General features: G+C 49.1%; 1 protein-coding gene across 1 annotated transcript; it reads right to left on the bottom strand.

Annotated features, from left to right (window-relative positions):
* Positions 1-1,286: 1,286 nt before the first annotated feature.
* RAC2 (Rac family small GTPase 2) lies at positions 1,287-10,278 on the bottom strand. Its single transcript, XM_027680293.1, has 7 exons — positions 10,064-10,278; positions 7,053-7,124; positions 5,740-5,857; positions 4,229-4,291; positions 3,378-3,537; positions 2,325-2,459; positions 1,287-1,550 (listed from the first exon to the last, which is right to left on the bottom strand). Exons 1-6 carry the CDS (start codon positions 10,096-10,098, stop codon positions 2,329-2,331), a joined length of 579 nt encoding a protein of 192 aa, XP_027536094.1. The 5' UTR covers positions 10,099-10,278; the 3' UTR covers positions 1,287-1,550; positions 2,325-2,328.
* Positions 10,279-11,055: the final 777 nt, after the last annotated feature.

Below are 11,055 nucleotides of genomic sequence, written 5' to 3'. Positions count from 1 at the left end.
CCACTGGGAATACATTGGTTTGAGTAATGCTTAGAATGTTTAAAGAAGGTTAGATCCCATTCTCAAGGGCTTTGTGTCCCTTGCCCTTCCACAGGAATATGCCCATACCAGAGACTTAATTTTTGTGCATCTGGACTTATGTTGACATAATTTACATTACCTTTGGATAGGCCCTGGGCAATTCATCCAGCAGCCCATGTGCAATGCAGATATTTGTGGGACTTACTGCCACAGGATGCTCTCCAGGGTTGCTCTGGACTTTATCAGTAGGCAATGTGCCACATCACTGAATTAACTGCCTTATTTAGATCCAACCATGAATTGAAATTGCAGAAATTTCCCTGGCAGCAGGGTACCTCGGGGGCTTCACTGTGGTGGTTGTAGCTGGCACTACCCATGCACCTCCTCAGTGCAGGAAGCACCCTTTGAAGCTCAGAAGTGTTGCTGCATCCAGGAGTGATAATCTGGCCCAACTCCATAGTTTCTCTGTGCCCTCCTAGGACTGCAGGATTTTGCAGTGCCAATCACTGCACCCTGAGCCCTCCTCCCTCCTGCAAGCAGTGTCAGTAGCAGCCACCCTGTAACACTTACTCTCAAGTCCCTGCAATGCATCAGGAAGGCAGGTGCTCACAGCTGCCAGATCCATAGTACCACTGGGACCACTCTCTTCAGCTTAATTTTAGTGTCTTGGAGGCAATTTGTCTGGACTGGTGACTCATTCCTCCCTCTTTAATTTTTTTCCCTGCCCTCCCCCTTCCTATTCTCTCTCTGGCTGTGCCTAGCAGTATGAGTGAATGCTAGTACTGATATGGCTCCTTGGGATGTGAGCTTAGGCAGATTAATTCAGCAGTGTTTTGGTGAACGGATGTCCACAGCAACCTGCAGGGGCAGTCCCCACAAAGAGGAATCTGGGTCCGGGTGTCCCATCCCAAAGCCTGAACCCCATCCTCAGTGGATCTCAGAGGGGAGACAACTCTTCCTTTGGACACATGGAGACTGAGAAGAGGAAAGGCAAAAGCGAAGGTGTAATCACCCCGCTGCACACAATATTTGCACTTTACTGAGGAATGCAGGGGGCTCAGCTGAGAACTTGGCAACTTGGTGCATGAGTCATGCCGTGTCTCTTCATCATATAGTGGCTGGGACTCATGAAGCTCAGTGTGGTTCTGCCTGGCTTGTTGTTGCTGAAGGAGGGGCACAGCTGGTAGGTGCCTCCACCCAGCTGTCCCATTGCTCACTGCTTCAGGGCTGTGTCCCCCCATGGTGCAACACATCGCAGACATGGCAAGAATATGGTCTGTTTATTGGGTCTTATTCACTATGCTGTAACCTTAGGGGCCCGGGAAGAAGGGCAGGAGCAGGCGGGGTGAGGCGAGTGTGGGGAAGTTGTGCAAACCAACACACCAGTGCTACAGACCCACAACAGTCTTTCAAGCCGGCAGAAGTAAAAAAAAGCACAATGACTACCACAAGGTGCTGAGCTCTGGGAAGCGGGAGCCGTCACTCTCCTGTGTGCTGGGCAGCACCTGACGTCAGGATGGGGCCAGGATCTATAGCCAAAAACATGACAGACCTCCTAATACCAGCTCAACTATTTTCCTGCCCTCCCTCCCTCTGCCCTGGTGATGGTGGGAGTATGAAGGGGCAGGGTCTCAATTAGGAAGCTCCCACTCTTCTCTCCCATCAAGCTTTGGCCAGCTTTGCCTCTCATCCTGAAGCCTCTCTCCTCCCTCTGTTGACTTGAGCTGAAGTGGAAGGGCAATTAGGGACAATATGAGGAGTAAAGGACTTCTGGAGGAAAAGCTGCTGCCTGCCAATGAACAGCAACACAAAAACCCCCTTGAGGTGAGCAGGGCTCGGTAAGAGGAAGGGCCATTGGGCAGCTGCCATGAATACGGAACAGATTTTTCTATTTTTTTTCTTTTTCTTTTTTTTTTTCCATTCCTCTAGACAAGGGTTACAGCTTCATAGCTCTCAGAGCAGGTCATGCTCAGGGCAGCCTGGATGTAGTTCCCTCTGTGGCAGAAGGACAGACAGTTCTTGTCTGTGAGGACAAATGTGGAAAATCCTAGGCAGCCCTGCACCAGGAGATGGGAGCAAACTTGCCCATAGTCAAACAGAAAGGAGGGGGAAGTTGTTCTGGGGTCTATCATCCCATGTCCTGTCCTATCCCCAAGCAGGACTGCTGTCTCCCTCTCTCTCTTTGAGGATGACCCATTCCACCAGGCTCAGCAGGTCACAGGAACCCAGTAGCCCTGACCATCTGGGTCCAGGAACAGGAAAGTGTCACTGGTGTCACTCCCTGGAATCCCCGTCAGACTTACTTGCTTAGAGGAGGCTGCATGCACGTTTCTTTGTCCGGGTGGGCTGTGGACAGAGGACTGCTCGGATGGCCTCGTCGAACACCGTCTTGAGGCCGCGCTGCGTCAAAGCCGAGCACTCGAGGTATTTCACAGAGTCTGTTGGGAGGAAGCCGGACGTTGTAATGGGGAGGAAGGGAGCTGGGGTAGGCAGTGGGGTACCCAGGTTTCTGTTGCTTGTGCTAGAAAGCAAGGCACCTGCCTCTTGCCCGAATTGAATAAATACATGTCAAGTGATCAAGGACATTACTCATTGTCAGGACACACTTCACTCACTCACAGTCTTTTCTTTAGGGCAAAGCTTGCCAGCTGTACAAGACCAAGGTTTCCCCATTCTCCACCTTTGTAGCCAGAGCAGAGCCATTGTCTGGCTATGTTATCCTGGCCAGACATCCCCTCCGCTGAACTCCTGATTGAAAACTTCTCCCTTAAACTGTTTCCCACCCTCTCTCCTACCTCTGTGTGCCACCTCTGAGAAGAGAGCAGCAGGCATTTATGCATGTTCTGAGGTACAGAGGGGAGCTGATGCCCCTGAGCTGAATGGTAGCTCATACCTGGGGCTGCATGTATAAGCCCCAGCAGACAGAAGCAGAGAGGGGAAGTTGCAGTTGCAACTCTTCCTGAGAGATGCTAAAAACTTCACTCTTCTACCTCTTTCCGGATGTAGAGGAGAGGCCTCTGCCCACAAGGCAGCTGTGGCTTTCACAGAAAAATATTGTCCCAGGTAGAAGTGGCAGAGTAAAAAGGGAGGGGAATGTAAAAGCATGTATTTGTGTGTGTATGTGGAGGATGGTGACCAGAGAGAACATTGCCAGGTTGAGTCTTCCTCAATAAGCAGATGTCCTTCCTGTTTCTCCCGAAGTACATTTTGTCCCATGACCTTCGATGTGTCTCCTAGTGTCCCTCAGAGATTCCACTGTGAGATACCTCTACAAAAGCCTTAGTAGGTTGAGGGGAAACCCTTATCTTCTGTCTCTCTCCTTTCAGTAGGTTCAAGATAGTTCCCCAAACACGTACCAATTTCCTTGGCCAGAGCAAGGCCCTGAGGATATGTAATGGGGGATAGCTTCTTCTCCTTCAGCTTCTCAATGGTGTCCTTGTCATCACGAAGATCCAGCTTTGTGCCCACAAGGATGATGGGAGTGCTAGGGCAGTGGTGCCGCACCTCAGGGAACCACTATCAGTGGAGCAAAATAGCAAAGATGTGAGAAGAGGTCATACATATGGGCATGCACAAGGGAAACAAAGAAGCACTCCAGAAAAAATGTCAGCAAGACAGCTAACAGCCTGTCCTTCCTCACATATATTGTTGGACCTTAAAACCTGGTCCAGGCCACTCCCTATTGCTGAATCCTCAGGTAAAACCTGACATGGAGCTCAAATTTGTTAAGCAAAAGCAAAAGCTGCTCTCTACCCTTCACCCTCCCATCCAGGAGGAACCTAAAAGTGGTAGGAAGGAGATACTGCTGTTCTGCTCTTCATTAGTCTCTCCCTTACGCCCTCACTTCCCATCTAAAGGCTGTGGGTACCTGCTTCTCATACCCTATGGACTGATCCTGCATGTCTGTGCTTTGACAGTCTTGGCTGAAAGATGCCATCAGAATATAAGCCTGTGGTATGACAGCAAAACAGCCCAACAAGATGAATACTAGCCCATTAGTAGGATTGGCCACCTTCTTTGAGGTGAACCAGAAAAGGCATCTGAAGGAGGCCGATATTTTAGTTCCTTCTGACCCACAGAAAAAAGATATGACCACTTTAAACCTAGACGTCCTATTGGTAGTCTCCTCCCGCAGTTACTGTCTTTGCAAGACCACCACCAATCTCATCCCCCTTGCCCCCTGATGGACCAGGATACTCCATCTCACCTTAGCACGGACGTTTTCATAAGATGCCGGGCTGACAAGGGAGAAACAGATCAGGAAGACATCCTGTAGGCATACAACCATGGTACAGTTAGGATGAGAGCATGGGATGGCATGAGGAGTCAGGGAGGGAAGAGAAGATCTGTGTGGGAAGCACACTCCCTCTGCAGCAGAGGGTCATGCCAGGGGAAGCTGTCTCTCACAATGTAACACAGTCCTAGTCCTGACTGCTGCTTCTTGCTGCTGGAGGAGAGAAGGATGTTTGCTCCCATGACTCATGGTAACCATAGCCACCACTATCAGAAGAGCCAAATGGTCAGCTATGAGGATGGGGTTTTTGTGGTTGGCACACTCATCCTCATGGGAAATGGCCTGACAGCGTCCTGCTCATTTCTCACAGAACACGAGAGAGCTTTCAGGCCAAAATAATATTTTGCCTACAGTTGAGACAGAGCTAGGCTCAACCCAAAAAGTGCATACGCAGGACTCAGAAGAGGTGGAGTTTCAGTTTTCCAGGTAAGAGATGCATGGCATGGCATGGCAGAGTTTAGACTTCCATTATAACCAAATCAAACAAAACCAGCTCATCAAGGTTATAGTTATTTCATCCAGCTTCACCTAGCTGGAACAGTGGTGTCAGACCCACCTATCCATTTCCATATTACTAGAACCATAAGAGACAACAACCTAGGAGAACCATTCCCCCACCTTCCCTTGAGATGCATCCTAGAGTGGGTACGAGCATATTGTTGAGAACTATGCCTGCTTGTACTGCCTGCAGAAAGCAGCTTAGGCAAACAGCTTATACCTGGTTTCTGATTTTTAGGTGACTGAACCTAGCCCAAACAAATAGTGGCCTCAATTGCTAACCTTTTTGATTGCAGTGGCAACCTTCAGACCAGCACCTGATACAGCAGGGTCTTTCTGAGCTTGCTAACTGACTACTTGAAACAACATTCTCTAGGGAAGGTGATCTTTAAACCCTGAAATCACTCTGTCAGTGTGATAAAAAAATGGTGAACACAATATCTGAGGCATCCATTTGTTCTGCTCCAGGCATTAGCAGATCAAACAGGTGTCCACACATCAGATATCTTTTAAAAGGCAGAATCCAGAGTGGGTTCACAAAAATGTGAGAAGATCCTGCCTCAGCTCCTAAATTCCTCGAGCCACTTTAACTTTACAAAAGGAGATTTTTTTTTTACCAGGCCTGTGTAAGGCACCTGCCCCACACTGAAGTCAGTGTCAGCTGGCTTCAAAAGTGTCTTTGAATGTCTCGCTTTTCTTGCTCAGTTATACCAGTAATGGAAGTTTAGATAAAGACTCCAAAATATCCTTAGCTGTCTTTTAACTTTTGGGTTTCAAGGCACTTGTATATCAATAGAGATATTCTCAGAAAAATGCAGAGATAGTAACAGTCCTGTCACTGTTTCATGGGACATGTTGTTTTTTGCAGTGAGGAATGGAGGTGTATCTGAGGGAGGAAGGCAGGAGGGGCATGGAGTGTGACCCACCGTCTGCGGGTAAGAGAGTGGCCTCAGCCTGTCATAGTCTTCTTGTCCAGCAGTATCCCATAGTCCCAGATTTACAGGCTTGCTGTCAACCATCACATTGGCAGAATAGTTATCAAACCTGAAATTCAGAGACGTAGGCCATGGATCAAACAGGAGAAGAGGGAGCCCTTCCAGTAGTGTAGGTGGGGTTCACTAGATACATCCAGGAGCAAAGGGTAGAGATTCCTCTTCTCAGCTCACCTGAGTGATGCTGTGAGCCTCCCTCTTATGGATTTCCCACTCAGCATCAACCTCCTCCCTACCATTCAGCTATCCTGGACAGTGCTTGGTTGCAGCTCCACCTTTGATACTTACATGCAGATCCACAAACTCTTTCATTTGCCCTTTCTTTCCCCGATATCCTTCCCACAACTATGTCTACCCTTGCACCAAGCCCCTATCTTTTTTTATGCTCTTTTTTTATGCTCTGAAACCTAGTTTTAAACCTAGTTTAAAAGTGAAGAAGAAGAACTCATGTCTCTGTAGCTCCCCCAGAGCCCTGCACTCCTGAACAGCCCTGCTGGAATTGAGGACAATGTGTCCCCTTACTCTTTGACAACTCAGCTTGAAATATTTGAGAACAGCTGTCAGGATTGCACGCTTGGGAGTAAAGACTTAATGGGAAAAAAAGGATATTAAACCAATAGAGATGTTCCTAGAAAGTTTTATTTCCTGGTCCCTTTGGTGTTTTTTTGTCAGATTAAGGCAAGGGAAACCAGTGATAGGAAGGAACCAACACAAAGGCCTTGTGAATGTGTTCATGGTGTATGCTGACATTGTAAGGGACATGATTTAGTAGTGGACTTGGCAGTGCTAGGCTAATGGCTGGACTTAATGATCTTAGAGGTCTTTTCCAACCAAATCAATGACTGCTCCAATGATAGCAAGTGCCTTGTACAAGGAAGGAAGTGGGGACCCTTGTCCATCTAACTGCCTTCTCTTGGATCCAGCCCAATTCCTGTAGCCTAGTGCCTGTTTGTTTTGCCTAGCAGGATCCCATCTACTACTTGTAAACTTGGTAAGCAGATAGACCTTGAGTTGGCTTGAGTCTCCCAAATATCCCATTTATACCAGCGTTTTATGAGGTCATTCATGTTTCTGGTGAAAGGTAACAGATCCAAAGCGTAAAGCCCCCTTGCTGGTTTGTCAGACCTTCCTCTGCTTGGCATGGAGACAGTGACCAATGGAGCACACAACAAAGGGTTACTGCACCCCTTTGCATCCTGCTTGCCTTGCCTCCCACCCACTCCAGGACCTGTTTATGCATTACTCACACAGTGGGGATGTATTCTCCTGGGAATGCATTAGTGGTGTAGCTGATAAGGAGACAGGTTTTTCCCACAGCTCTGGAAGAGAAAGAAAAAATAGCAGGAAATTGTTACAGTGCAGGCAGTCTTGCTAGGGTGAGATGGAGATGGGGCAATCCTTCCACACTTCTAAACTAGCCCTGTCAGGTGACCCCTGGAAGCAGAAACACATCACAGGACCAGACAGCGCATAACCATAGGTTAGACAACCAGCAGGAAGAAAGACAGGATGTCACCCAGAAATGTTTGTTGTCTTCGAGCATGAAGGCTTGTTTTTACCGTCTACTACAGAGATCACTCAGCTAAAACACATCCACTCTGAGATGGAGGTGAGAGCCTCACATTTTCCAGAGCATGCACAGTGCTGTATACTCACAACCAGGGCTGGTGCACTGATTCAGTGCCATGACAAAGTTGCAGAGCCAGCCTCAGCACTCAAATACAGGCACTCCTGCTTGCTTTTGAAGGTCTTGTGGCCAGGAATTGGTAGTAACTCTTCCTGACTTAGCCATGGCATGTCTCAGTCTTTCCCATCTACAGTAAGCTGCAGCATCACCCACACAGACAGCTGTAAGCAGCCAGCAAGGTGCCTGTACCCCATGGCTGACAGAGGCTGCTGCTGATGTTTCTGGGATAAAAGCTGGTGCTTCCTCTCTCCTTAGCCACCTACACACCCATGCTGCAGCAGGGTGGAGCGCGAATAAGCCAGGGTAGCAGCACAATCCAGACCGGGTGAGAGTATTGGTGGGATAAGGAGAAATAAGGCTATGAAGTGGAGGAGGAGTTGTTGTGAGCAAGGCGAAGACTGTGGTGAGGGAAAGAATAAGTGAAAAGAAATTGGTAGAAAAAAAAAGCAGCCAGGACAGGTGCAGGAAAGAAAATCCTTCTCCTGCTGGGATCCTATTTCTCAGGTTTGTGTGGCCTGGGAAAGCCCTTCCATGTTTCAGTTACAGAACACCTGAGGTGGAGGTAATGAGAGCAACCTGTCTCTGCTAGCACAGCCACAGGATATGGGAGATGTCTTTCCCGGGGCAAAGGCTGGAATTCTGCTGCTGAGGATGCTGAAACCATCTCAGCTGTACCTGCAAAGTCCCTGTCACAGAGCTGCAGCCCTGTCTTTTTGTGTGCCCTTGACAGGCACGGCTGGTATCTTCACTATCTTCACAAGGCACCTGTCTCAGTCACTGGACTGTGGGGCAGCTGAGGAGAAGCTGAGCTCTTTGGTGTGCTCTGACATTTGTTTCTTCCCCCTGCCACTCCAATTTCTTAGATCCTCCTCTCTCAGTCCCTGCATTTTCCCCAGCTCCATTGCTTCCCTGTTATCATAGAGATATTGAGGGAGGGCCATGGATGCTTGTTGAAACTCTACAGGTGATATTTCAGGAGATCTATGGGCCTGTGAGTGGGTCAGTCATGGAAGAGGTGGAGTTTCTGAATTGGTGTGGTTGAACAGAGAGGAGCACAAAGGGTCAGTGAACGGATGAAGGTTAAAACAGAGCTGAGGTTAGTGACACCTGCAGGTTCCTGTGACTGAACTCAGGGAGTGTTAAGAGGACAGTGATGTGCGATGGAGGGGTCTATGGGGGCACAACAGCTATGGGGCAACATGCAGGCTTAGCTGAGTAATGTGGTTGGTAGGGTTGAGGCAAGAGGGAAAAATGGCTGGTATGGCTGGGAGGGAGGTGAGAGGTGGTGAGTCAAGAGCTCAGAGCAATGGGGGATGAATGGACTGCTGTGTTGCAAGATGGTGAGAGGTGTACAGAGAAGCAAAATGATGGGACAGAAGACATTTAAGAGGAATTGAGGTCAGAGGGTTGAGAGCAGAACATGTTGTGAGGTTAGCCATGATATGAGGGGAATACTGCCTTGAGGGAAAGCTACAGATTTGGTGCAATGTGTGATGGGCAAACTAGGGGGGTGGGTAACAGGGCAACACAGAAATGCCCAGTGGAGTTGTTCATCCAGCTCTAGTTTGAAGCCTTCAGAGGAATTTTCTTAGAGGTAAAGTTTTTTTATTTGGGGCTCTGTCTTTCCTTGTCCCTTGTCCCCATTCCCTTACTCAAGCCCCCGAGAACATGTCTGACATGTACTCTTATGTTTGCAGATGACTTCTTCCCCAGGCGAGTTTTGAAGGAGGAAGTGACTGTGGGGAGCAGGACTGCTGCAAATGTTTCTTCATTAGCTACGTAATAGCTGCCCCAGATAATAGCCTGGCCAGCTTCCAGATGGGAAATGAATTAAGCTACTCCGTTCCGAATGTGGATTTTCCTCTCTCCCTCCATCACATCTATTCATCCCACAGGGCAAGAAGAGGCCCTGTCCACTCCATCCCTCCTGCTCCAAGCAGTGATGACTGTTTCACTTGTTGACGGCTTGGATCAGGCCATTTCCAGGAATCACGGGCAATGAAGCCACCATGATGTGAAGGCAAGGTTTTGTTACCTCCCACCCCCAAAGTGGCCTGTACTTGTACCTATCTCAGTGGAAAGGGCTTCTCCTCCTCATGCCCACAGAAACTCCTTGCCAACAATCTCCACTATACCCCAATAGAGAGATTATGCACTGAGAAAAGCTGAACACATAGATCCTGGTGGACACCTCATCAGGACCATAGTGCCATTCCCTCTCCCAGTCATTCCCGGTGAGCAGATGGCTTTCAAGGAAGGAGCCATTCACCTGCAGGACAGCACTTGCACCTCTCAGGTTTTAAATCTGACCCCTGCCTACAAGGTTGAATCTGGCAGGAACATCATCACCTCCTGTGCATGGGACAGGATGGCCTTCAAAATGCCCTCTTCCATACTCTCCCCAGAGGAAAGTCCCTTGCCCTGGGGAGGGAGGGGCGAGCAAGTAGTAGCAAGCCTGTAGGAGGTCAGAAGCAAAGCTGGGGAAGTTTCATGAGGCAGACACCTTTTTTTCATGCCCCTTGTCACTGCCTATCCCTCCCCGCAACCACAGCAAACCCGCAGGGTACCTACCCGTCTCCCACCACGACACACTTGATGGCTTGCATGGCTCTGGACCCGTAGTGGAGGACAGTGCCCGGGGCAAAGGAAAGTCAGGCCAAGGCAAACAGCAGGGAGAGATGGGCAAATGTGGGTATCAGCCCTTGTGCTGCAGTGAATAGCAGGTTGCAAGGAGGGAGGAAGTGGAAGAGGGAACTTTACTCGACAATCACCCTCTGGGCCCTCCTCCCCTCCCACCGCAAGGCAGCTCTGTGGCAGAGGCCGTTAGCTGAAGGCGGAGCAGGCGTGGCTTCATGGCTGGGATGATGACTACTCTAATATTTTTTGTTCTCACACACACACCCTTCCCGTCTCATTGCAGTGAATGGCTGAGGGCACCAAACTGCTTTTCCAGGGTAACGGAACAAGGGTTCGAAGTGGGGTGAGAAAGCAGAGGGGTGGATTTTTCTCTTCCCTCCTTTATTATCCAAACATTGGAGGAGATATAAGCAGGGAAGGGCATCTGAAGTGGGAGTAGTGGGGTGATGAGGGCTAATGAAGGTTTTTCAGGTCTTCCCAGGGCCCCTAAGCATCAAGGGTGAAACATCACAAGGAACAATTCCTCTGTGAAGGCTGAACAGGGAATTTATGCATCCCCTAGGAAGCAACTGCCACCGTATGTCTGGCTGCTCTATCCCTCCTCTCCTGTGGGGAGAAGGTACTCCCTCACTTTCTCACCTGCCCAGACTTCTAGTACAAAGAAGTGTTGTGTGAACCTGTGTGTTCACCGTGAAGGCGAGCAAATGCATCAAGGCATGCAATTAACTGTTTTCTCTCCCCTGACAGTACCGTGAGAACCAATACTGGTGGATGAGAGAAGCCCCTGCAAGCTGGGATATTCCTGAAGGAAGGATCTCTGAATAAAAGCATTTCTCCAAAGGTCGATGAACTTTGCGCTGCTGCAGCCATGGGAGGCTGTTGTGACTGACCTGCTCTGGAAGAGAGCTCTCCCATCTGTCACTCAG

This window comes from Neopelma chrysocephalum, unplaced genomic scaffold (genome assembly GCF_003984885.1).
Source record: "Neopelma chrysocephalum unplaced genomic scaffold, ASM398488v2 Primary Assembly neopelma1_59, whole genome shotgun sequence".
In the NCBI taxonomy this organism is placed as follows: Eukaryota; Metazoa; Chordata; class Aves; order Passeriformes; family Pipridae; genus Neopelma; species Neopelma chrysocephalum.
This window is presented reverse-complemented; position numbering and strand designations above follow the sequence as displayed.

Excerpts from the sequence above, each read along its gene's own strand:
- RAC2 (XM_027680293.1), bottom strand. The coding sequence starts at position 10,098 with ATGCAAGCCATCAAGTGTGTCGTGGTGGGAGACGG. Across the intron at positions 5,858-7,052 it reads GGAGAATACATCCCCACTGT|GTTTGATAACTATTCTGCCA; the intron begins GTGAGTAATGCA and ends TCTGAATTTCAG. Across the intron at positions 4,292-5,739 it reads CACTCTCTTACCCGCAGACG|GATGTCTTCCTGATCTGTTT; the intron begins GTGGGTCACACT and ends GTATGCCTACAG.